The 22,810-nt window shown below is 38.6% G+C and overlaps 1 protein-coding gene across 1 annotated transcript in view; it reads left to right on the top strand.

The window, feature by feature from the left end:
* Window positions 1-22,465, top strand: part of LOC136338681 (cubilin) — a 64,609-nt gene extending 42,144 nt beyond the window's left edge. The window contains exons 5-18 of the mRNA XM_066281298.1: window positions 4,189-4,366; window positions 5,700-5,726; window positions 6,691-6,902; window positions 6,956-7,163; window positions 7,223-7,431; window positions 8,225-8,453; window positions 8,505-8,701; window positions 9,512-9,740; window positions 9,799-10,028; window positions 10,215-10,388; window positions 10,441-10,570; window positions 10,730-10,911; window positions 14,623-14,783; window positions 16,298-22,465. Coding sequence (XP_066137395.1) covers window positions 4,189-4,366; window positions 5,700-5,726; window positions 6,691-6,902; window positions 6,956-7,163; window positions 7,223-7,431; window positions 8,225-8,453; window positions 8,505-8,701; window positions 9,512-9,740; window positions 9,799-10,028; window positions 10,215-10,388; window positions 10,441-10,570; window positions 10,730-10,911; window positions 14,623-14,783; window positions 16,298-16,384 — 2,453 coding nt within the window. The 3' untranslated portion in view covers window positions 16,385-22,465. The remainder of the gene's footprint in view (window positions 1-4,188; window positions 4,367-5,699; window positions 5,727-6,690; window positions 6,903-6,955; window positions 7,164-7,222; window positions 7,432-8,224; window positions 8,454-8,504; window positions 8,702-9,511; window positions 9,741-9,798; window positions 10,029-10,214; window positions 10,389-10,440; window positions 10,571-10,729; window positions 10,912-14,622; window positions 14,784-16,297) is intronic.
* Window positions 22,466-22,810: the final 345 nt, after the last annotated feature.

Below are 22,810 nucleotides of genomic sequence, written 5' to 3' on the forward strand. Positions count from 1 at the left end.
AGAGGCCTACATAGTGGAAAGCTGAAACACAAGAAGATTTAATATTAATTAGTAAAAAAATGTTTCCAATTAGGGTTTTGAATTAATTTAAACTTGAAGCAGAGGCGTACACAATTGAGACCTGAATTCCAAAAAAAATACTAACCTGAAAAAAGGTTTAAACATTTTCAAAGCAGTTCAAGTTGCGATATCATTCATCCGCTACGTCCAAAGAGGGCCTTAAGAGCACCAAAAGCATGCCTCAGTATCACTTCAGCAACATCCACTTTCACTCCCTAAGTCATGGAGGCACTAATAGTGTACCTCATAGGTCAATAGAATGAAAGAAAACCCCGATTGTCCCGATTATTAATGCAGTGTGCGTTATGGCCAACTTGTTCATCGCCTCGGTAACATTCGAGTGAATCACCTTTCAAATGATATCGGTACGAGAACGTACCAAAAATTTACAACTTGGCGGTTGTAAAGGTACTGCTGTTCATCGGTCTTGGAAACGACACGCGATGAGCACATACGTTGTTTCCAGATTTAGTAAAATGGGAGAAAATTGCAAAATCAAGGACAGTAGTTCCATTATGCAAACAGACCCTAATGAAAGAAAATACATTTCCGAGTGCAAAGAGGACTTGATAGACAAACAAGTCAGAGGTTTTTCGTGTACAATATAAATTTAGAATTTTATACGGTAATAAAAACGTTATGTTTATAAATAATTTACACATGTATGTATGTAATAGAGATTTTTAATTATATTTCTGCTTGTTCTGCACAACGCCTCATCGGTTCAAGAATTTTTTGTCAAGCGTTGTACAGTCATTTCAGGGACACCCTCTTTAAATTACTTGCAGATATTTCTATAAATTTAGCCTTTAACTAGATTAAATGCAAGACTAAATACTTATTATAAACTCGGTGATAACCGAGTTATGAGTTTCTAAACGCGATATATCAAAAGATGCCGTTTCTGAAACACAGCAATTGCGGATGCAGAGAGACAATCATCACAACTGGAACATTCTGAATTCTCTTTGCCTTAAAAGACAATCCCGCTTCCTTGTCTCCTCAACTGCTCTATTGGAGCATACTCAAACTAACTTTAAAACGTTTTTAATCTTAGATTTTCTTTATTTGCCACTCAACCGCTGATGGATTGCAAACAATAAATTGTTCTTAACTTTCCTATGTATTAAAACCTCTTTCACCTCATTCCTTTTCTTTTGTCGGTACTATTAATAATAATTACCCACGACAGTGACGTTTAAAAAAGTCTTCGTGATAGATAATTGATTTTCGGTAGGAAGAGACACTACATACGAGCGGGACAGAGATAGATAATATCATATGCCAGAAGACAAATTAGAGCGAGATACAAGGCGTGATACGGCTCGCTGCCATCGGCCATTGTGTCAGCTTCAAAGAAAGATCGATGACCCGATTTTTGGCTGTAGGCCATTCCCGGATCATTCCGCCGGTTTTTCTCAGATGAGGGGTTTGATTCAATCACCTAAATTGGCCATGGGCTTAGCCAACATCGTTTGGACCGTTATCGTAAACGATGGAGGTCGTTTTACAGTCTCCGATCAGCAGCGATCAGAACTAGCAATCCAATAAGAGACTTTTTAACACTTCATTCAGACATAATATAGTAGAATGGTTGGTAAAATAGCGGTCCGCAAGCCGACGGCACTTCGGCCGTGCTTGTGGACGTCAAAAATTGATTGAAATAATTGAGAATGTGGATCAAAACTTACCGACATCCGCCCTGTAGTGCTCGATAAGACTGCAAATTTTCTAGGGTCATGGAGTATGTTACGTTTCTAGAACGCATTCTTCTCTGGTTCGGCGAGTAAAGTTAATGAAATGAGCACGGCACGCGGCATAACAGTCTGAGTTTCAATAACGCAATTTCGAATAAAAACGCGGCACGAACATACCGTGATTTCAACGGAGGACACTTGCAACACTTCATTTTTCCGTATATTCAGCAATTTCAGCCATTGTGCTCCATCCAGAACTCGGTTGTAACCAAAAACTATGGCCGACAAAAACAAATGAACTTAGACTTTGCGCAAACCACGAAAGTAAGTTGAGGCGAACTCATGGCACACTAGATGAATTTGCGGTGATCTTCGCCTGGAAATAAAACAAATTTTTTTATATTTAATTAATTTAAAATTGCTCAATTTAATTAAATTTAAATTCAATTCGGTAAATTGTGCATCGCAAAGAAAACCATCCAATTTATCACATCTATTATATCCCTTGATGATGACGTCGCAGGGGAAATTTGTAACGCAATAAATAAAAATTACGGAGAATTGGACTTTCAAGTTCAAAAGTGTTGAAAGCCCTCCTAGAGGATAATGGACTACTCCATCTTTCATAGGACTATCCTCTCGAACCATTTTCCAAGCAACAACCCTGCAAAAAATTGCGAAGCATTCGCACTCCGAATCCAAAGTTTGTCCCTCGCTCCGCCCTTTCCTGTCCATTGTCACCCACGACTCAGATATAAATCGATATTTTAATACCGCCTATTCTTTGTTGGATACAAAAGGCTTTGGTTTCTTAATAATAAACTAAGCAGGGTTAAGGAATAGGGTGCGGGAGGGAAAATGTAGGTTTCGAGGTTGAATATTTAATGACTAACTTGCATTCTTAAGCCTCCGAGTCTTAAATAATGCGCGTTGAGGATATGAAAAGAGCGTTTGTTGGGTAGATGAAAAATCGGTTTTAGTTAAAATATATTTTTGCCTTGGAACAATCAGCTTTGGAATTTCTTTTATGGTTAACTTTTTTGTATATGAGCTATAGAGAAGGTCGGGACTATTCACAAAATCTTCGTGCAGAAAATTGTCTTCTAAATTCCGAGTAGAATTCTGTACAATTTAAGCGTTTCGGATGTACTTCCTTCGAAATTCGTTTTAGTCAGAATTTGGGTCTGTTGATGTCCTCAGAGCCGCGATACGGGCTGTGCACGCAAATAAAGTTTTGGGAGTTCGATTTCGAGATCTTCTCGATATTTATCACGACTTACTTCCATAACATCGACAGGCAATTCGTATCTGGAACCGCCATACACTATGTAATGGTGTAACACTGCACTAAAACGCCTTAAATAGTTAAGTAAGCGAGCGTTTTAAGTAGTTTCAGATGATGCATCGTCGGATAACGGATGCACAGAGCTGACGAATGGAAGATCAGAACCAGGATGTTTCTTCAGGTCAACGATTTGCTTTAAAAACGGACCAAAACGAATTAGAGAAAATAAACTTATCCAGTAATTACTTCGTCAATTAGCAGCTGCTCAACGTTGGCAATTAGTAACCGTTTACAGGCCAATTGCACCGGTAATCTGGCCCGTTTCCCTGGGTTTAAATAAGTTAGTAACGCCGAGTTCGATAACCGGAAGTTCTATGTCGGGCTAGTTCGCCTGATTGGTTTTATAGATTAAGCTGATATTAAGCTGTGATATTAAAAGTGGATTAATTTAGTCGCGATGCCAGTTTTATTGATTCGAAATGAGGGCGCGCCTGTCGGTCTTACTCAATTTAAGCGTTATTTATTGCCGGTTTTTGGTGTAAGAGAGTTGAATTCGTCGGTTTCGGTTCATTTTAAATCTCTCCGCCTTCATCGATATGGATATTGAATCATTTCTTCATGGTAATATCCTCATTTTAACGAATCCCATTTACATGAGTTAATTTAACGCGTTGCGACCACCGGACATATATTTATCATGGAGAATTCGCTCGGTCTCGGAGCTTTGATGGTGTCAGATATTTTCTTTCCCCACTGTTGTTACTTTTAAATCATTAAGGCGTGACAAAAGCGCCGCTGCCTGCCCATGTGACCCATGTAAAATGTACGTATTGTTGCCAGAAATGTGAATTAAAATAATGCTGGCATTCGAGGGTTACCGGCTAATTATCGCTTTGTTTCATTCGTGAGACTGGGAGTTCGAAATTTTTCGAAGTGTCATTCGATGAAGAGTTTCTGAGAAACTCAGGAGTTTATTGCTGGTTGCCTCGCTCGGTACAAAATTTACAAGCTTTCACTTAAACCGTTTTTGAAATATTTGGCCGTTCCTTTTGAAACACACTGCATAATACCATATCTGTCTAATTCGATTTGTCAAACTATTGCCTTAGAGTGTTAAACACGCTTCTTATGCACTGTTTGTTGTAGGTTGCCATCAAACATTCGTGAGTCGTCCTGGAGGTCCTATGAACGGCACATTCACAGGACCGGAGTTCACAAACCCTCGGGGTCACACAGTCAGCTGTGTGTACACGTTTTTAGGTGGCCCGGGCCAAAGAGTCCAAATAAGGTTCGATACGTTCCGACTGAGAGGTTCCCCGCCAGAGTAAGTACGACCCAGCTTAATTCCAGTTAACGACAAGCTTTTGATCTTGATGGCAGTTCTGAATGGCTCTGATAAACAGTGATGGCAGCTCTATTCTTAAAATTGAAATAAAATACGATATACAGTGTGGCCAAAAATGGGTAATAACGAAAAGTCATCGCGACAGAAAGGAACGAGGAGGATCGATACCGGTTGAAATTACCAACAAAAAAGGTCCTATATGCCTAAAAAAAAACAGTTTTTTTCAGTTTCTGGTTTAATTCTGGAATTTGACGAATTTAACTTTAACCATACAAGTTTTTGAAAATAACTCCAAAACAAAAACAGTTTAAATCATTTTTAAAACGGCATCAAACTTATCATTAAATTTCCTTAATTTTTTTCCTTCGACTTATTTTCTAGTAACTATAAACCTCAACACACCAGATGTAAAGGCCTAATTTGAGCCACACTGTATGAGTAAAAGGGTAGACCCGAAAGGCCATAAATCGCTTTAGAGTATTGCGTACTGAAAACGTGGTGCTTCCATTTTAGGGTGACGTTAATGAGTGGCAAATAGGCAGTGCATTAAACAACTAAAAGTAATTTTAAATGGCGGTGCAATTTGCACTTTGTCTCTTTAACGAGCTTTTATTTTAGTTTAATCGTTAGGGATACGATGGAGCTTTAAGTAGCTTTGATTTGAAATCTGTTAAATTTGCATGTGGTAACAAAGTAAAATGAGTTACTACTCCAAAAATCGCCATTAACCAACCAAAAAAGCTATTTTATCGATATCTGAAAGTTCTCAAATCTTGGAACTCTTCAATCTCCGACAATCCCCCAATAATCTCTCATATCTAATGAATACTTAATGCGCGGATTAAAGTTTTTTCAATTCATTAAACAATAGGCAAAAGCCCGTCTTCAATGATTTTCGTTTTCGGAGCAATAAAATTTTAAAATTTTACGGGGCTCTTAACGAGGTTTGCAGCTTCTAAGATGGCTCAACGCTCAATCGTCCTACTCATGTAACGAAATCTAATGAAAATTTTACATCATTTTTGCAGTTGAGTTGCTGGTTTATACGTGAAATTCCTCAATTATTATTACCTACTTTAATTTAAGCAATTGCAGGTGTATTGAGCTCAAAAACAATTAGCGTAGATGTAGCAGATATCTTACAGATAGATCTAATTTTGTAGTTAACAAGCAAATTAATTCAATAACCAAAACGTCTGTTTACCAAATAGTTCTTGCCTTAGCCCAATTTCTGAATTCTGGGTTGGTTATTGGATTAATGATATCCAATGAATTTTGACTTGACATGTCTTTGTGTTGCCTGCTGCATCAGTGGAGCCGCAGTCGGAGACCTCCCTACGTGAGTACCTTTTTCCCTTTTTTAGTTTCATATCATCGTTCTTCTTTCTCTTTACTTTACTTCCTCGTGCATGATATCCTCATTTTGGCGTACTTTCACGATTAGCCATATAGCAAAATAACAATTTACTAATCGTCAAAATACGTCATTATTTAGCTCAGCTTTTAGACTCGTTGTAGCAAGTACATAAACACGGTATTGATTTATAGTAGTGGCTACAGACACAGAGGACCTAAGTTATGGATAATGTAAATTACAGTTTAGCATTAATAGACTATTATAATAACTATATTAAATCTGTTATGTATCTGAAAACAATTAATTTACGTTTTACGAGATATACCAGGCTTCAATGTCTAAAATATTGAGGATATATGCTATCCAATTTTAGCATTTAGTGTACCAACATAGGCAATCTACTTTAATTTAATTAGCACTGTGCATGAAGATAATTTCTCTCTTTGCGCTACTGCGCCAAGGGTGAAAAAGTACAGTTTGCATGCAAAATGCATCTGAAAACTAAATTACCTTTAGTGGAATCTAAAGTTTTCTTACTTAATCGAGTTAACCATCCACCTTTATGTAAAGTTTTTAGCATTTAAACACACTGAATTTTTGGATTCTATACTCGAACCTCTAAATCTTTGAGTTTATCAAGGTTAGATAACAAATTGTAAAGAACGAATGATATCGTATCTGACTGAAATTCTGAACACTTTCTCACAGGGGCAGCCTAGGTTAACTCAAATTTCAGGTTAGGCTGAATAAGACCAGAAATATCTGATAGAAGTTGATAGGTTCTGTAAGCTGCACAGCCTTCAGTAGATTGTTTCCTACTATTTTTCCTCACCGAATCTTAACTGTAATCTCTACTAGCTATAACTTCTCATTATTAACGACACGCAAAGAAGCAACACTAAGTAAAACGAGAAAGTATTCTGCTAACTGATTTGTCTCACTTCAGATGCGTGCACGAGTACATGGACATCTACTCGGAGGTGACGCAACCCGAACAGAGCGAGCTAGTCAACTCGCCCTTCGGTGGACGCTACTGCGGCCCCATCCCTCCCCGCACCAGGGTATCATTCTACAGGACCCTCGCTTTCTCCTTCCATTCGGATAAGAACGCATCAGTGCCCGACCTGTTCTCTGGACGGTATACCTTTATTAACGACTGTGAGTACCAAGCGACATGACGCCATTAAGACTATTTACGGGATTATTTTCAGCCGAATTCGAAATAGGCGCCCCAACGGGAGCGGGGCCATGCAACTTCCTGGTGAAAGGTGCCGCCAAACATACAGGCAGTTTAGTGTCCCCCACGTACCCGGGCGCATACCCCAAGAACATGTACTGCTCTTATCAGTTCCTAGGCATCCCCGGAGAACGCGTTAGATTGGAATTTAGGGATTTCGACTTGTTTTACGGGGGTCCACAGTAAGTTTTGTAATAGAAAATCGACGAAAATGGCGACGGTGAATAATGGTTTGTTTCAGCTGTCCATTTGATTTCGTGCGCGTCTATGACGGACCCAACAACTCGTCGGCCATCATCGGCACGTATTGTGGTCAACAGCGTAATCTGGTGATCTATTCGTCGGAGTCGACGCTCTACGTTACATTTGTCACTTTAAAACGCACTGCCAATACTCAAAATAGAGGTTTTAAAGGGATTTTTGAGTTTTCTAACTCTTTTACCAAACTAGGTTAGTCCTACTTAACTCGAAAGAAAACCCTAGAGAGGAAAGAGGTTGGAGAGGTGGGATCATACACTATTTTCGGTTAAAATAAATTGAGAATAACATTGACTAAAAATTGTCCATTCCATGGAAGTCCTGAGCTGGAGTCTAAAAATCACTTGAAACTGGCAACATTCTAAATCAGCGACGGTCGTAAGTCCACCACTGACCTTTTGCGGCTATACAATAACACTTGGATAAATTCAATTTCGGTTTTATCGAGGTTTGCTGCCGATTCATCGTGCGATTTCGGAGACCCGAACGTAAATGACGGATATTTTCGGTACTGTCAAACTAAATTGAATTTTGAAATTGCGATTTTTACCTATTTGCCGCCTGGCACAATCTCGCACAGTACTCCGTATATTTATATGAAACTAACCAATCGGGCTTGCATGCACTTTTCATAGGAATTCGATGTTTTTCGTAAGCGAAACTGAAGGAAACGCGAAGACGCCATTAAAACTGACAACCGAAGCGTTATTGTTTTGTTTCCAAAGCCCCTTTAACATTTTTAGATATTCACCTCTCATACATCTTCCGGGACTCAGAAGATTGATGGGGAATCGTCACCAAAACGTTAACAAAGCAACTTATCCGAGTCCTTATTAATAAATAGTTAATGTTATAATCAATGAGGTTTAACTAAGAATAGTGTGCAATTCTACTGCAACAACAGCAACCCCTACTTGTGTGTTTGTGTGTGTGTGAGGCCCACCTCCGAAATAAAATAAGACAAAGAATGTTACGATCGTTTTAGATTTTATAAGTAAAAACGATGGAGAGCACATACGGGGGACAGAGTGCGACCAGCGGATCTTTAGCAAAAAGGAATCCAACGGCTTTGTCTTTAGCCCCAACTACCCGTTCCCATATATGCCTAAACTAGTCTGTAGATATTTTATCTACGGTATGCAAAATGCTCAATATTTAGAAAGGGTCCGATTGGAATTCTTAATGTTCGAAATTCCCAAAGGGAATAAGGGAGAGTAAGTCTCCTGCAGCGCCATACTAAACGAACCTTAATCACTGGGTTTCAGTTGCTCCGATGGCTATCTGAAAATATACCTAAAAGGGCAAGAAACTGTAGACGCCTATGATAAGTTCGACCATGAGCTGTGCGGCGAAGAGGCCAAGCCTGTAACCATGGTCTCAGATGGACCGCGATTGTTGATGGTGTTCAGTTCGGGAGAAATGATGGGTCGAGGCTTTAAAGCTAACTATACATTTGAGACTGGTGAGTGTGGATTACCCCTTTTGGCACCAAGCCATAGAATAATTGTCATTACACATTACGTCTTAGTATTTGAAAGAAGAATCGAGAACGACGCGAAGTGATAAAACTACCTATAGATGTAGGGTTATTAGGGTTTGCCGCTCGTTATTGAAATCTCGGAAACCGCATGATCGCACCTACGAGAAACGCTAGGAGTAACCGACTATTTGTTTGAAAAATTTTCCAGCCGAGTCATTTTAAACAATGGAGACATACATCGGCCAACACGTTCACCAGATCTATCCCTATTAGATTATCATATGTTGACAACTATAAGAGATCTCATTCACAAATCTCTTTCCACCAATCAGAATGTTTGAATTTTAAATCAGTGTATTCTTGAAGTCCAAATTTCACACCTTTTTAACCATCTATAAATACTTTGGAATAAAATCAAATTATGCATCTTCTACCACCTTGTAACTGCTATGCCAGCGTCTTCAGAATGAATACTTACACCTGCATAAGTTTTGGCATCATTTTACAGTAAAGCACTATAACAAGGATCTGATTAAAACCAACTTTCCTCCCATTATATAAATTTCCAGTTATAAACGAGCCAAGCCCGGCCATTGTTTCTTACTGTGACAAAACATTTGCATACCGCATAATGGATGTGAGAGAAACTTTTTGGCATCTGCTCTGAATACTGAATTCTAGATTTATTTAACATAAGAGGGATCGTTACGCATTATTAATTCTTTTAACCCGGGAATAAGGCTATTTTCGGGTAATAGCCAAATAGGGAAATAAGAGCTATTTCTCTTTCAGAATACCGAATCCCAGGTACGGCGGCTCCTGATGGCTCATGTTCGTTCACGTATCGCAGCACCTCGAAGAAGAAAGGAGAATTCAATTCCCCCCGCTACCCCACTAACTACCCTAGTTTCACCAACTGCACCTACTACTTCCTTGCCACCGATAACGAGCAAGTGACCCTGGTTTTTGACAATTTTAAAATAAGGGCAGATAATGTTAATGATAGTCTTGGCTCCTATGGGTAAGTTAGATTGCTCAAGAAAAACCATTCACTTCACCCGAGGAAATGCTTTCTGTAGAGCTGAAATATGCCAAGAAGACTGGTTAGAGATATACAACATATACAGGGATGGTAGCGAAATAATTATCGGACGGTACTGCCACGTGTCGGCTCCGGGCCCGGTGGAGTCTAATCGAGGAGCGATAGGGCTGAAAGTTATCCTGCATGCTGACGACACCAATGTTGCCAGTGGATTTAAGGCGAGGTACAGCTTCGAAGTGGCCAAGTCCATATTTGGAGACTGTGGAGGTGAGTTGTGGCTACACAATCGATTTCTCCAATCGTGTCTTTAACGAAACCTCAATGTGCACAAAAAACAACTTGAATTTAGATTGCCCACGGGACACTGACTCTGTGCCGGAACTAACATAATTTCATAATTATCGAAATGATTTATTATTAAGACAAGTCGCTCTCAACTGAACTTGGTTCCAGCTAACGTGAGCAGTTCCGACAGTGGCCAAATACTGAGTCCGAATTACCCTAAAAAGTACGACGCCCCCAAATTTAACCAGGCCTCGAAAAGCTGCAACTGGTACATCAGTGTTAAACCCCAACATAGAATTCTGGTGGTATTTGACAAATTTGCAACTGAAGGGAAACCAAATGGTGAGTCACCTTCATTGAAAAAACGACTGTTTTCGAAGTTCTCGTCTTTCAGAACGCGGATGTCCAGCGGCAGTCCTAAGAATATGGACAGACACTTCCGCTCCTGGTGAAGAACTTTGCGGGGAAAAAGGTGCTACCGAAAAATGGGAATTTATTTCAACGTCCAATCAAATGCGACTAAGGTAACTAAAATGAATTTAATATGTAGTAAATTAACACGTGAAGTAATTACTACATGTTTAATGATTAAATTAATAGTGAACATTACTAAACTAAAGATGAGGATTAAAAGTTCCCCAATCGTTCATTAAGTAATCCGAACATTAAACGTTTATCTACAGCTTTATCACCGCTGATAAGGCAGTGGGATATGCAGGCTTTCGAGCTTACTGGACAGAAGTGCTAGATGGACCCTCTTGCGATGAATTCCAATGCCAAAAGAATCTCTTTTGTATACCGTTTCATCTGAAGTGCAACAATATCCCCAATTGTGGAGCCTTAGATGATTCAGATGAAAAAGACTGTGAGTACCCTCTGCTGCTTAGCTTGAATATCAAATTTGGTTTTTGTGCGTCATTGGTTGAATATACAGAGTGTGCCGATAGGGTTTAATAGTTTAGAAGGGTCGGTGCTACAACTGAGAACAACAGGAGAACATAGCAAAATTATAAAAATTGCTCTCAAAAGTTAGGTTCAACTTCAGAAGAAATTCCAAAAAATATTCCATTCTAAACTGTTCAACCCTGTTCCCGTACCACTGCAATAACCTAATATATCTCATAAACTTGCGAGGTACTATTTCCTTAATCTTTCAGTTAAGATGGCGGTAACTTCCATGTTTAGTAATTTATTATAACATTATTTCTGTTGCATTGCACGCACGCAAGGTAATTATAATATTATCTGTTTAGAGAGATAAATAAGATCTAAATTGAGCTTTCTACAGAATCCTTTATGCATTCACTTTTATCTCTTTTTATCTCTCCATTCTTACGCGTCGGCTGTCAGTGGTGGCGTTCTTTTTCGATCTGCCCGTTGAAATATTAACTGTTTTTATGTAGTTAGAAGTCTCAGCTACAGGCTGGTTTTGCCACTTCAGATAAATCTTTCCGCTAAAGTTAACTTACAGCTGAAACTGGAGTAGTGAAATCGGCCTTACGAATATTTATGTCCAAGGACTAATTCAAACTCATGTTACTTATTTTTCATTAAAGTCTAAAAAAAAATCACGTACAACTGCGCATTAGAAATACAAAAAATTATTGATCACTGACAATTTAAAGTATTCTTAGTTGGGTGAGAATAGACCCATCGATCTTAAAGATTCAAAAAATGGCCTTCAAAGCTATTCCCTAATCCGTATATTGACTTGATGAGAAAATCTAATTTTTTTTGCACATTTAAGGCCCTGACGATGGCCAACAAAACTTGGGAATGTGAAATAGCACACTTTTGAACATAGATTTACCGTTTTTTTTTTAATTGCTCCATCTAGAGGGCTCACAAGAGGTCTTTAAGTCCTTTTAACATCTCCGCATTGAACAAATCAAATGGCCTCAAGTACTTTTGTCCCTTCCAAGAGTGTTTAAATCTCAGTTGTTCTTGGAAAACCTTAAAGCACCATTTGAAAACGATCAAAAATCAGGAATTAATCGCTAGATATCTCGTATTGGAAATTAATCGTGATTTCCACGTTTTACGATTTTCATTTTCCAATCCTAGGAATCTTTCGTATTGACAGTTTTGGTAGAATATCCTTTGTTGGTCTTCTTATGGATAATTAACACAAGAGAGACGACTTTCGACATAAATATCGTAACCGAAGTGTGTGTATGTGCAGGTGGCGCGGCGTCGCGGGTCGACGCGGCGGCGGCGTCCCGCGGGCGGCGCCCCACCTGGCCGGGCGTCGCCCCACTGGCCGCGCTGTTGCCGCTCTTGCTACTCCCGTAGCCGTCTCCCCGCCCCCCGCTCCTCGCTCATCCCGCTAATCTCTACGTGAGTCACTCTTAACTATCTTCTTCTTACTTTCGCATTTTGAACACTTTTGAATGAACTACCTTATTTTGAGAAGTTATCGTAAATGGGAGCTAATTTTTTGAAGGGTTTTGCTCGAGCTCAGAGGACCGAACGGCCTGAATTGCATCGAATCTTAACAATTACAGGAGACTACAGAGTAAACAGTCGAATGATAGTTCAGATGAAATTATAGTTCAATGGCATCGGCGGGGTGGATTGCCGATCGATGAATCGATACACACACTTATGTATGACTCTTTTAAGTCAGACTAAACTGTCGACTGTGAAAGGTCTGTAGCTTAGGATGAGGACTAAGGCTATCTTTGGGCCGTCTTCCGATGACGCAAATTTCAATGGCCATACGGCCACAATCCGCACGAACCGATCGGTACCGCGATTTTTCTTTTAGATCTTTAGAAAACAAATCGGCAACTGGGATATAATGAAGAAACCCCTTAGCCCCTATACGATAACTGATCAACTGAGATCCCCTTGCTGGCTGACTTAACACGCCTTCTGCTTTGAATGGTGTTTGGCCTAGCTTAGATAGATACATACATATGTAGATCATAAGTTTCAATTTACGTCATTTTCATTCATTTAGGCATGCCACATGTAAGTTACAAATTCTTGGTGTAATGGACATTGGGGAAAATCAGTTCAATATTGAGGGGCCCCTAGTACGAACGCACCTGTGCATATCTACCTGCTATTTTATTCACATGTTAAATGCGTGTTTGTAAACAAACCAAATGTGTTCATGAAGTATTTTTTGTGGTATAAAATGGCACATACACTACCGCTCAAAAGTATTTGGGCACCTATCGCTTCATTAGAATTGACACCCATAATTCATGAAAAAGATATGATTTTTTATTAGTTAATCTGGTATAGGATATCCACGCGAAAACTCCCTCCCCCTCTAACTCTTTAATATATTGAAATTTTTTTTAACAAAAAATGATCGAATGTTCATGTAGTTTCTCAAAATTGTCAGTAGTTTTATGCAGGAGATTCAACGATATGTGGATATCGTTGAATTTGTACTGAAAAGCAAAAATTTTAATATGTAAAAAAAAGTTATGCTAATTGTTCAAAAAATGCAATGTTGGGTTGAAACACGATTATTAAACGCCCTGTATGAAACTACTGACAATCTTGGAAAAATACATGAACTTCCAACTACTTTTGTAAGATTTTTTTCCCTATTCCAATAAGTTCAAAAGTTAGAGGGGGTGGGGCTTCTCGCGTGGACATCCTGCATATTAGTTAATTAACTCAAAACATATTAAAAAAAAAAAAAAAAGAGAATTAGCGGCTACTCAGAGGTACGAAAACCTCTGTGAGGTCAGGTTAGATCGAAGGTAAAGAACTCCATATTTCAGACCCAATAGATCATAATAGGAGACCTGATTCTAATGTCTGGGTAATTTTTGTGTCTCCCCCAAGGGGATTTTGTGATACCTCTTTGAAATCCATTAATGTTAAATCCGATTAAATATCATATTGAAAACGTGGAGTCAGTAACTGGTTTCCAACAAAACTGACCCTAAGGGGGAGGGTCATTTAAACTCAGTTCTCAGTTCAGGCAAGAACTGAGTTTAAACGTTGTCAATAGTCTTCAGAGACCTCTGAGCTCGGCCTGGGCGGGAATCTCCTTTTAATAGTGATGATGTACACTATCGTTTAAAAGTATTTGGGCGTCCTTGTATTGTTTAAACAAAAAGATAGTGTAAATATCCCTTATAAATAAATTTAATTACTTCTCTCCAGCACAGGATCTTTGCACAGAAATATAATAATTAATATTAATTTGAAGAGGTTATTATCTACAAAATCACAAATTTAAATAAAATCGTTATGGGAGATTAAAAGATGCAGGTGTGACAACAATTTAAAATTATTTGGAGGGAAAATTCGGATTTATTTTTGTTAATAACAAACATTTAAGGTCTAAAAATACTCCATTTTCAGCGTCATAACTTTTTGTACCCGTTTTAGAATCGTACTAATCAATGTTTAGGTTGCATGTTACAAGGACTTCATTTATTAAGAATGTAGGAAGGACAATTATAACGCTGACTAATTAAAAGTTATATTATTATCGTTGCTTGGAACTGCTCATTTGTTATAGAGATGTAAAGCTTTAACTTTCGTCTTTTAAACGTCACTACCATGCAAGACACTTCTTAGCGTTACACATCTCCTTCTGTTCCAGGCCAACCTCCGGAGGAACCTCAAGCTCCCTTTCGATTGTCCTGGGTGGCTATCATGGGCGCCATTTTGTTAGGTCTTATATGTTTCTGTGTCATCTGCCATAGGAAAAGGCGACGGCGTAGGGAAAGGGAAAGGGCGATGAGACGCAGCATACATATACCGGTAGGTACTGGATGTATCACGTAAAATAAAAATGTTTTTCTTCTTCATTTTTTGAATTTTTCCTTCATGGTGACTCCACAAAAAAAAATCTGTACGTAATAAATCTGGAGATCCTGTCGGCCGGTCTATCGGCACTTTTCTTTCACTTCATCTCTTTATATGAGATCATTACCGACAGACGAGACATCTAACGCATTTCTATGGACTAACTGTGGAATTCCCTCATAAAATTTTTATGTTACTTACTACTTGACGAAAACTATACTGCGCGACATAGAAAAGAGAAAACCCCCATAAAAAAGGTTTTATTTAAATAATTTTTTTTCATGCACGTTTCTTACACTAAAACAAATACTTCGTTGAAAAACTGAACAAATTTAATTGTTAAAAACTAACAAACAAAATAATTCGTCGGTCCTCCGCGGTGTCTTATACATTCTCATATACGTCTAGGCACGGATCTAATGAGGTGATTAATGTCCTTTCACGAGATCTCATTCCAGAATAACTGGACAGCATGACATAGCGCCGCTGGGGTTTGTGGGGGATGGGCTAAATTATGGAACCTTCTACCTGCAATATCCCATACATGTTCAATCGGTAAGAGGTCTGGAGATCGAGATGACGAAGGTAGCAAATTGATTGAATTTTGTTGAAAAACCTCACTCTACCCATATATGGTCGGGCATTGTCTTGCTGGAAAACCGGATTAAGAAGAGTTTCCAGATAAGGCACGAGATGAGGTTTCAAAACTTCTTGGATGTATCGTTGGGCTGCAATACTGCTTCTAATGAAAAGTAAAGGAGACCTGCTACCATATGCAATAGGGCCCCAAATCGTTACCTTAACAGTCTGATGACCATGCCTGTGTGTGTCACAAACTGTGGATCCCGTGTTTCACCCCGTCTTCTTCTTACTCTTGCCCGACCATCGCGCATACCCAAACAGAATCTGGATTTGTCACTAAACACGATATTATCCCATTTCAGATTCCAATGTATCCGTTCTTTGCACCAATGCAGTCGATTTTGATGAGGGTTTAAGGTGAGGGGTAACACAAGATAGAGACAGTGGGAAATTAGTCCAAAACTTGTTATCCGGGGATAAATGGTTCGAATTTCAATGGGCGTTCCATACTCAGCAAACCACTGATACGCCATCATACTCGACCTACCATTCGACCTCTCTCAAACTCGCTCAATTGACGAAAATTTCGTTGCATTCTGTCTCAGGGCATATTTGATCGATCTAAAAGTACTTTCTAAGCACACTTTAGACCAATAAATGATATTTTTCAGTCATTTTGTTGATATTTAATTGCGATTTTCATAAAATAAAAAAAAAACTAAAATTCCTGATAACTCCTAAATACATTGATAAATAGGATTGAGAATTTAATCTCTTTTTACGTCCCCATATACAAACATGTCTAACAAAAATTATTTAAATAAAACCATTTTTACAGGGTGTTCTCTTTTCTATATCACGCAGTATATCTTTCGTTCCTCCAACAGGTAGCCATTCCAGGAACTTCCAGACAACAGGTGCCCCATTTCTGCGAGGAGCTGGGCGAACGATTCGCGTCCGTCGATAGTGTCTGATGACGGCTGTTGCCGTCGACGGCGAAACGTTGGTTCTTTAGGTGCCTCTTCGAGACCACCAGACCTTACTTCACCTTGACGAACACCGCCGAGTGGATAAAGGAGCGAGTCTGATTCGGTCCGACCATTATGGTGTTGTAGTGAGTAATGTTGGTCGGTACAGTAAGAAGAAGCGCGGTCTTGAATATACCTATAGATTGTTATTTGTAAAGGGGAATGGTAGGACAACAATGGGGGCGGCAACCACATTTTCGATATTGCCGATGAAAAGAAGGTGATATCTATGCCATTATGGTCTTCCAAACTTTCTTAAACTGGCGCTTTGTCGGTTGTTAGTGGACATATGGAGATGGTAGAATGATAACTCGATTCAGGTCTATCGGCTAAGTGTCGGCATGGCTGGTACAATTATAAAAAATTTTGGATATCTAGGAAGATTTTTTGCTCGTTCTCCTGCACTGTACTCGACAGACTTTCGAATCGGTGCTATTTGGGGCAATATCGAAGGTGCAAAGACTTTAATAGTCGATGACCGGCAGAGCCGTTTGAGCAGAGGAGCCCTTAGAATTATTTACTTGCTGGCCATTTCTTTTAAGCTTAATAGTAACTACCGCTTAAATCAGATGTTGAAATCGTCCGGAAAACCTTAGTGAATCTTGCCAGTCTAAGAAGTGTCCAAAGCTGAGATTGAACGCAGTACGATTCAACGGAATGCGGAGGATGTACCAAAAACGCCACATACGAGGTCGGCGGAACTAAGGCAAAGGCGAGGAATTTGCAGGCAAGAATGTGCCGTTTTTAATTTGAAAATGTCCTAAAATTTTAGAAAAACGTTCTTATATTTTCCTCAGCTTATTTGGCGAGATAATTCAAAATTGTCGACACTCAATTAAGGCAACGTTTCTTTTTCAACGTGACGACGTCATATTTGAAATCCGACGTTTCGAATTTCGGCCACCATCGTCGACTGTATTTTCCTTATGGGCGTCATCCCGGATTTTCACATTTCCAAGTTCAGCTGTTTCTTGTCATTGCCGTGATGAATCGCGCGTTAAGACTCAGGTTTGCAGTTAGGTGGAAATATGAAAATAAATTTCCCTATAAACAGGAGATCAATGGGGAAAGATATGATGAATGTGTCGGCCGATGTATGTTTCCATTGTTTGAAATGAGTCTGTAGGAAAATCTAATTGACCTCGTATCTTTTACGGTCACCAAGATCGCCATAGTCACGACACCCTGCACATCCCCAAAAAACGCTATATTTCAGTAGGTTTATTAAAATAACTTTTTTCATTGTAGATCGTTGCATAAATTAATGTTCACACAAACTACAAGGCGTTCCATGCTATTGTTTCCGTAGTATTTTCTTGTGAATCTCTATTTGAACCAAACGAATTGCTTATAGTTAGATGGACAATCAACAACTACCCTACTCAAACTGCCCTTGCCGGCCAGAACCCAAAAGAAATATTAACTTATTAGAAATAAACATTTTTACCGACACGTTTAAAATCTTTTATATACACTAATGGTAAGTTAATTTAAATTTGAACCTTTTAAGGATAAGTCGTGAGTAGTTACTGTACTTTAGTGATACGAGTGAATACTGGAAATCAGCGTCATGTGACGAACTGTTTGGCGGTGAACAGTGATGTTAACAAGTAACGTTTTTAAATCGAAGTATAACAAAATATAATTTTTTACGTTTCATTCACTCGAAATACGCAATAATAGATAGAATTGCACTTATTCGCACAATACGTAATACAGCCCAAAATCGAGGTCATTCGGTACTTGTACGGGCCCGCCGATGTCTGTAGTGTTCCTTCCTGGTGACATGGCCCATACGAGCAAATCTAGCGGGTGTTTAAAGATAAATAATTATAATGATATTTTATTTTAACAACGAATTGATAAATCTTCCTAAGTGCGCGTAAGACAAGAACATTCAAAATATTATAGCGGGAAACCAATTTTACTGCCGTGTTGAAGAACTTCATTCGCTTACATTAGTGAATTGTGTGCTAAATGATCACGGAGAACTCTATCCGGTGTGTTGTTATTTATACTAATATAAAATATTAATAGAATTACTACGAAATGACTGAAACTAAATAGTTTTGTTAGTGTAATTTATGGTTTACAATAGTTTCGCATTCAGTGGCGGTTGGAATTAAAATAGCAGAAAACGTTCAAAAGGAAAACCTTTGAAGGTTAAAAGGGCAGGGAACGAAGAGGTAAAACAAAAATTCAATATTTCAGAAAAGAAAACGGGGAACGCATTGGTCTTTTTCTATTCGTCATGCCTTTGCCCACATGCAGGTCTCCCACTGCTGATGAATTGGGAAAAAATTGGATAATTTTTTGCATTATTTTCGCCCTGCACGTGTATACACCTCGTATCTCGCCAACGAAGTCATTTTACAACGTAATTTGTAAGGCCCGGCAGCCTCAAGCTTTCGGGCAAAAACGCGAGGTCGAAGGTCCGCCAGTGCAAAAACGCCGACTTTATTTATTTAAACCCGCAATTTTGGCCTGAAAAAAAAAATCGAATCCAACCGCCACAGAGAAACCCACCGAAACAACCTCCAGTTCGCCCTACGAACTACTATTAGCTATGTGTTTTGTCTGTAGTCCAATCAATTAATTAATTACTCCTAAGCCCATTCTGTACAGATATGATATATTGCGAAGCATGAAGGTATTTTATGGTAATGCTAATTTTCAGTTTGTATTTTCGAACTAAAGGCATCAAAACACCAAATAACTATAGCCCAAAATCATTTATAAATGTATCACATCTGGTGAGTAATAACATAGATTTAATTTCTTATAGCAGTTCAGTGAATCTCAGTATGTGCCCTATTTTCCCTATATTTGGTACTAGATAGACCTAAAGCATATGCAGCGTGCCGACGACGTACACGCACGCGCGTCCTGCTGCGTACGTTCTAACAACACTCTGCATCTCGAATGCGACATACCCTTCATGCAATATTGAGTTCATTTTACCCAGGTATTGTACCTTTAATACTTTATTTATTATATACCTACCTAGGCATATTATATAATAAAAACTAAATAATGTGTATGTAAAAGTGTCTGTGCTAAAATTGTAGAAAGAACAGAGCGATTATTATTCGAAAATTGCTTAAACGTCTCCTAATAACGTTTTTTTTTGCGTTAATTGGAAGAATTGTTACACAAAAAATTTGGTTTCTCAATGTCTGTTTGGTCCCGTCTGTAGCAAATTAATTGTGTGTTAATGGTGCGACGATGAATTCGCCTGTACGCAAAAATACTTACTTTGAGAGACAAAACACCAAGTAAATAGATTTTAATATAAAAAAATTAAACTATGAAAAATGTAAGTCTTCCCGACGATTGTTACGTTTATTCATTAGGTATTATCATCTGCTAAAATGTAGTTTAATGACACACGATAGTGTAACTGTACTAATTTTAATTACTGTAAAACCAATTCGGATGTAATAAAGGGAATTGACAAAAGACCGCTGGAGCGTACATTTAAAGCGTTGTTTTCGGATTTTTCGCACCTCCACGTGCTCTTGCCAATTCCAGTGCAAACTTGGATCTGTGCCACTATTTAGTTTAACTTTTCAATAACACTAAGAAACACAGGGTACTTATATTAAAAAAAAAACGGTATGAATAAATCATATAGGTACAGTAATATTTCCCCAAACTGACCCCAAAATTGAACCAAAATTAAATCGAAACTAACCAAAATTGAACCCAAATCCGAAAATTGCAAATGTTTCATGGCTGATTAGCTTTGGGCTTCAAAACGTCCTTATAAACTTATTTGGATTAAACAATTTGTGTTTTTTTCCTTAGGTATCATTGTGCCAATTACTGGTAAGCTTGAACCACAATATCTATATAATACTCCCATTTTTGCACGAAACAACACATGTAAAGCGCCTAAATCGAATTTATCCTTCAAGCTTACCAATAGCTGTAATAATAATAAAATTTATATTTAATAGTTCCATTAAATCGTAGCGAAATTGCACCCTATAAATTATTAATATTTAAGGACCCACATATTGTTACTTAGATTGACATTTATAGATTATTGTTTTAAACGATCTATTAAGGTGAATGTTTTATGGTGATTTAGATTTATAGAAATTTGTTTATGAGTATTGCAGTTTACGTGCATCTAATTGGATGATTGAGATCGCATTTCTGTCCACCGCTGGTCGTCGAAGTTCGTGGACACTCTTCATACCGAGAACGTGGCAATAAATCAAGCTTAACAGCCGCCCAAAGTACAGCTGGAAATATTTTTCGTTATTGTTCACGCGTAAAATTTCTAGGCCGTGGCCCAACAGAACTGCTTCCTGGGGCTTTGCCCACGGCTGCGGCGGACGTTTCGACATTTCCACTTTAACAGCAAGCATAAGGCGATATTTCCTTTAGTGCCATTTCGCGCCCTAAACCTAAGTGTCATTTTAATCCTCGCAAAATCGAAAAGTTTTAAAGGCGAGCCACATTTCCAGAGACACGCAGCACGCTTGGTGCCCCAGGTTTCACGATCGGAACTGCGAAAATAGTGACAAAAAAGGGGACACATCGGTACTCATTTTCATCATTTCTGTTTACATGATATAACCGTAGCAGCCCCGTTTCGGATAACATTTTTTCTGTTCTACTGTATGAACGATCTCTTGGCACATGCAAAACAACTCGCGACGCACTTCAAAAATAAACTATGAGCACGTAGAAATACGCCCATGAAGCATGAGAAAAGCTTTTTTTCATGCTGCTTAATTTCCCACTGCATCAGAAGAAATGATCTGTTTTTGTCTTATTTCACATGCGATTTTTTAATAATTTTTTTCTTCAAATTGATTACTGGTTCATGGATACCGACGTCCACAATAAATTTTTGATGTGCCCCTTGACATCACCGCGTTATCGGAAGATCGTTGTAAATTGTCGCCTCATAAACTTTGATGCTCTTCACTTCAGGTTTCGCTGCACTGAATGCGGTAAACATGGAGTCCGAAAACAGCTCTACTGAACCGAGGGTTATAAACGTTCGAATAATGTGCTTAACTTTATTAAGAAAATGATAAGTTTACCTAAAAGTCAAAACGATCATTTCTATGTAAGAAATTTACTGCTCGAACATCCCATTGATCGTTCTCGAAATAATTCAAATTCTGATTGCAAAACTGGCGATTGAAAAATCCGCTCTAAGCACGTGATGAACAAACTACGAGCACGTAAAAATGGACTGCAGGGACGTGAGAAATAATTTGGGGGATAAAAGATAAGGCAGCGAAATTTATTGTTCACTAACACGAACATCTGGGGGCAGAAAAAACGAGCCCCCAAAGAGAATAAGTTGTTGCACGGAATTAACTATTTCTGCGACCCCTCCCTTTCCCTCCTGATTTTACGGGTTAACGCGGACGAGAGCTTCGACGACCAACACGGTCAGAAAAATAACTTCTCCTAACACACCAAACTGGCTTTTATAACACCCTGTACAATCGCGATTTTTTAACTCGTAATAATTGTTAATAAGTCGAAATATTGTAGTAGCCCCATTTGGGGCGGACACGAAGCTAGGCTGTCCCAAGACTCCGCTCAAAATTTCCGGAATTTCACACTGACAGTTATGTCGAATAACTCCCCTAATATGTCAAATACAGGAGCTTCCTTGAACGGTCTAGCTTCTACCTCAAAACTGCCTGCTTTGAACTGGAAAATTCCTTCCCAGTTTAACGCAGACCGTAGCATTACCTACACTTTTTTCTGAGGAAGGTTCTATATTGTAGGCTAAAAGTAATGTTTGTTGTTATTATAGATTTTTTAAAATTAAACTTTGTGCGGCCTGTGTCCCTTTCCTCAAAAAGAAGTATTAGCAAGACGATATTGTACTATTAAATTTCGAAAAAATAATCCACATCTCCATATGTTATTTGTTAAATTTAAAGCTGTTAAGTACTGTTAAGAGTTAATATAATCGGTCGCGATCTGTAACATACTATATCAAACTGCTCACAGCGACTAAACGAATAATGAAAATGTAATTACACAGTATATTTATGGCATTTTTATTTAACCTCAGCAATTGAGTTGATGGGACCGCTTTCAGCGTCCCCAAACATGGCCACGCTACAAGGTGAGCAGGACATTAAACTTTAAGGGAAAGCCCGATGGGGTATTTACCCCAGGCTTAAACTGGATTTAAAGTTTCGTAATATAAGCCGTGAGAGGTGGCGCAGGAAACATACACTTAATAGTTATTTGAATGGTACTTACCCCTACACTCCAACTCACTTTAAGTAAATTTTATTACGTACAAAGTTACTCACATTAAACGCACGGAAAATATGGCGGATACTGATTTCAAAAATGTTTTCAACTATCAAATTGTCAAATTTA

Source organism: Euwallacea fornicatus, chromosome 4, assembly GCF_040115645.1.
Source record: "Euwallacea fornicatus isolate EFF26 chromosome 4, ASM4011564v1, whole genome shotgun sequence".
In the NCBI taxonomy this organism is placed as follows: Eukaryota; Metazoa; Arthropoda; class Insecta; order Coleoptera; family Curculionidae; genus Euwallacea; species Euwallacea fornicatus.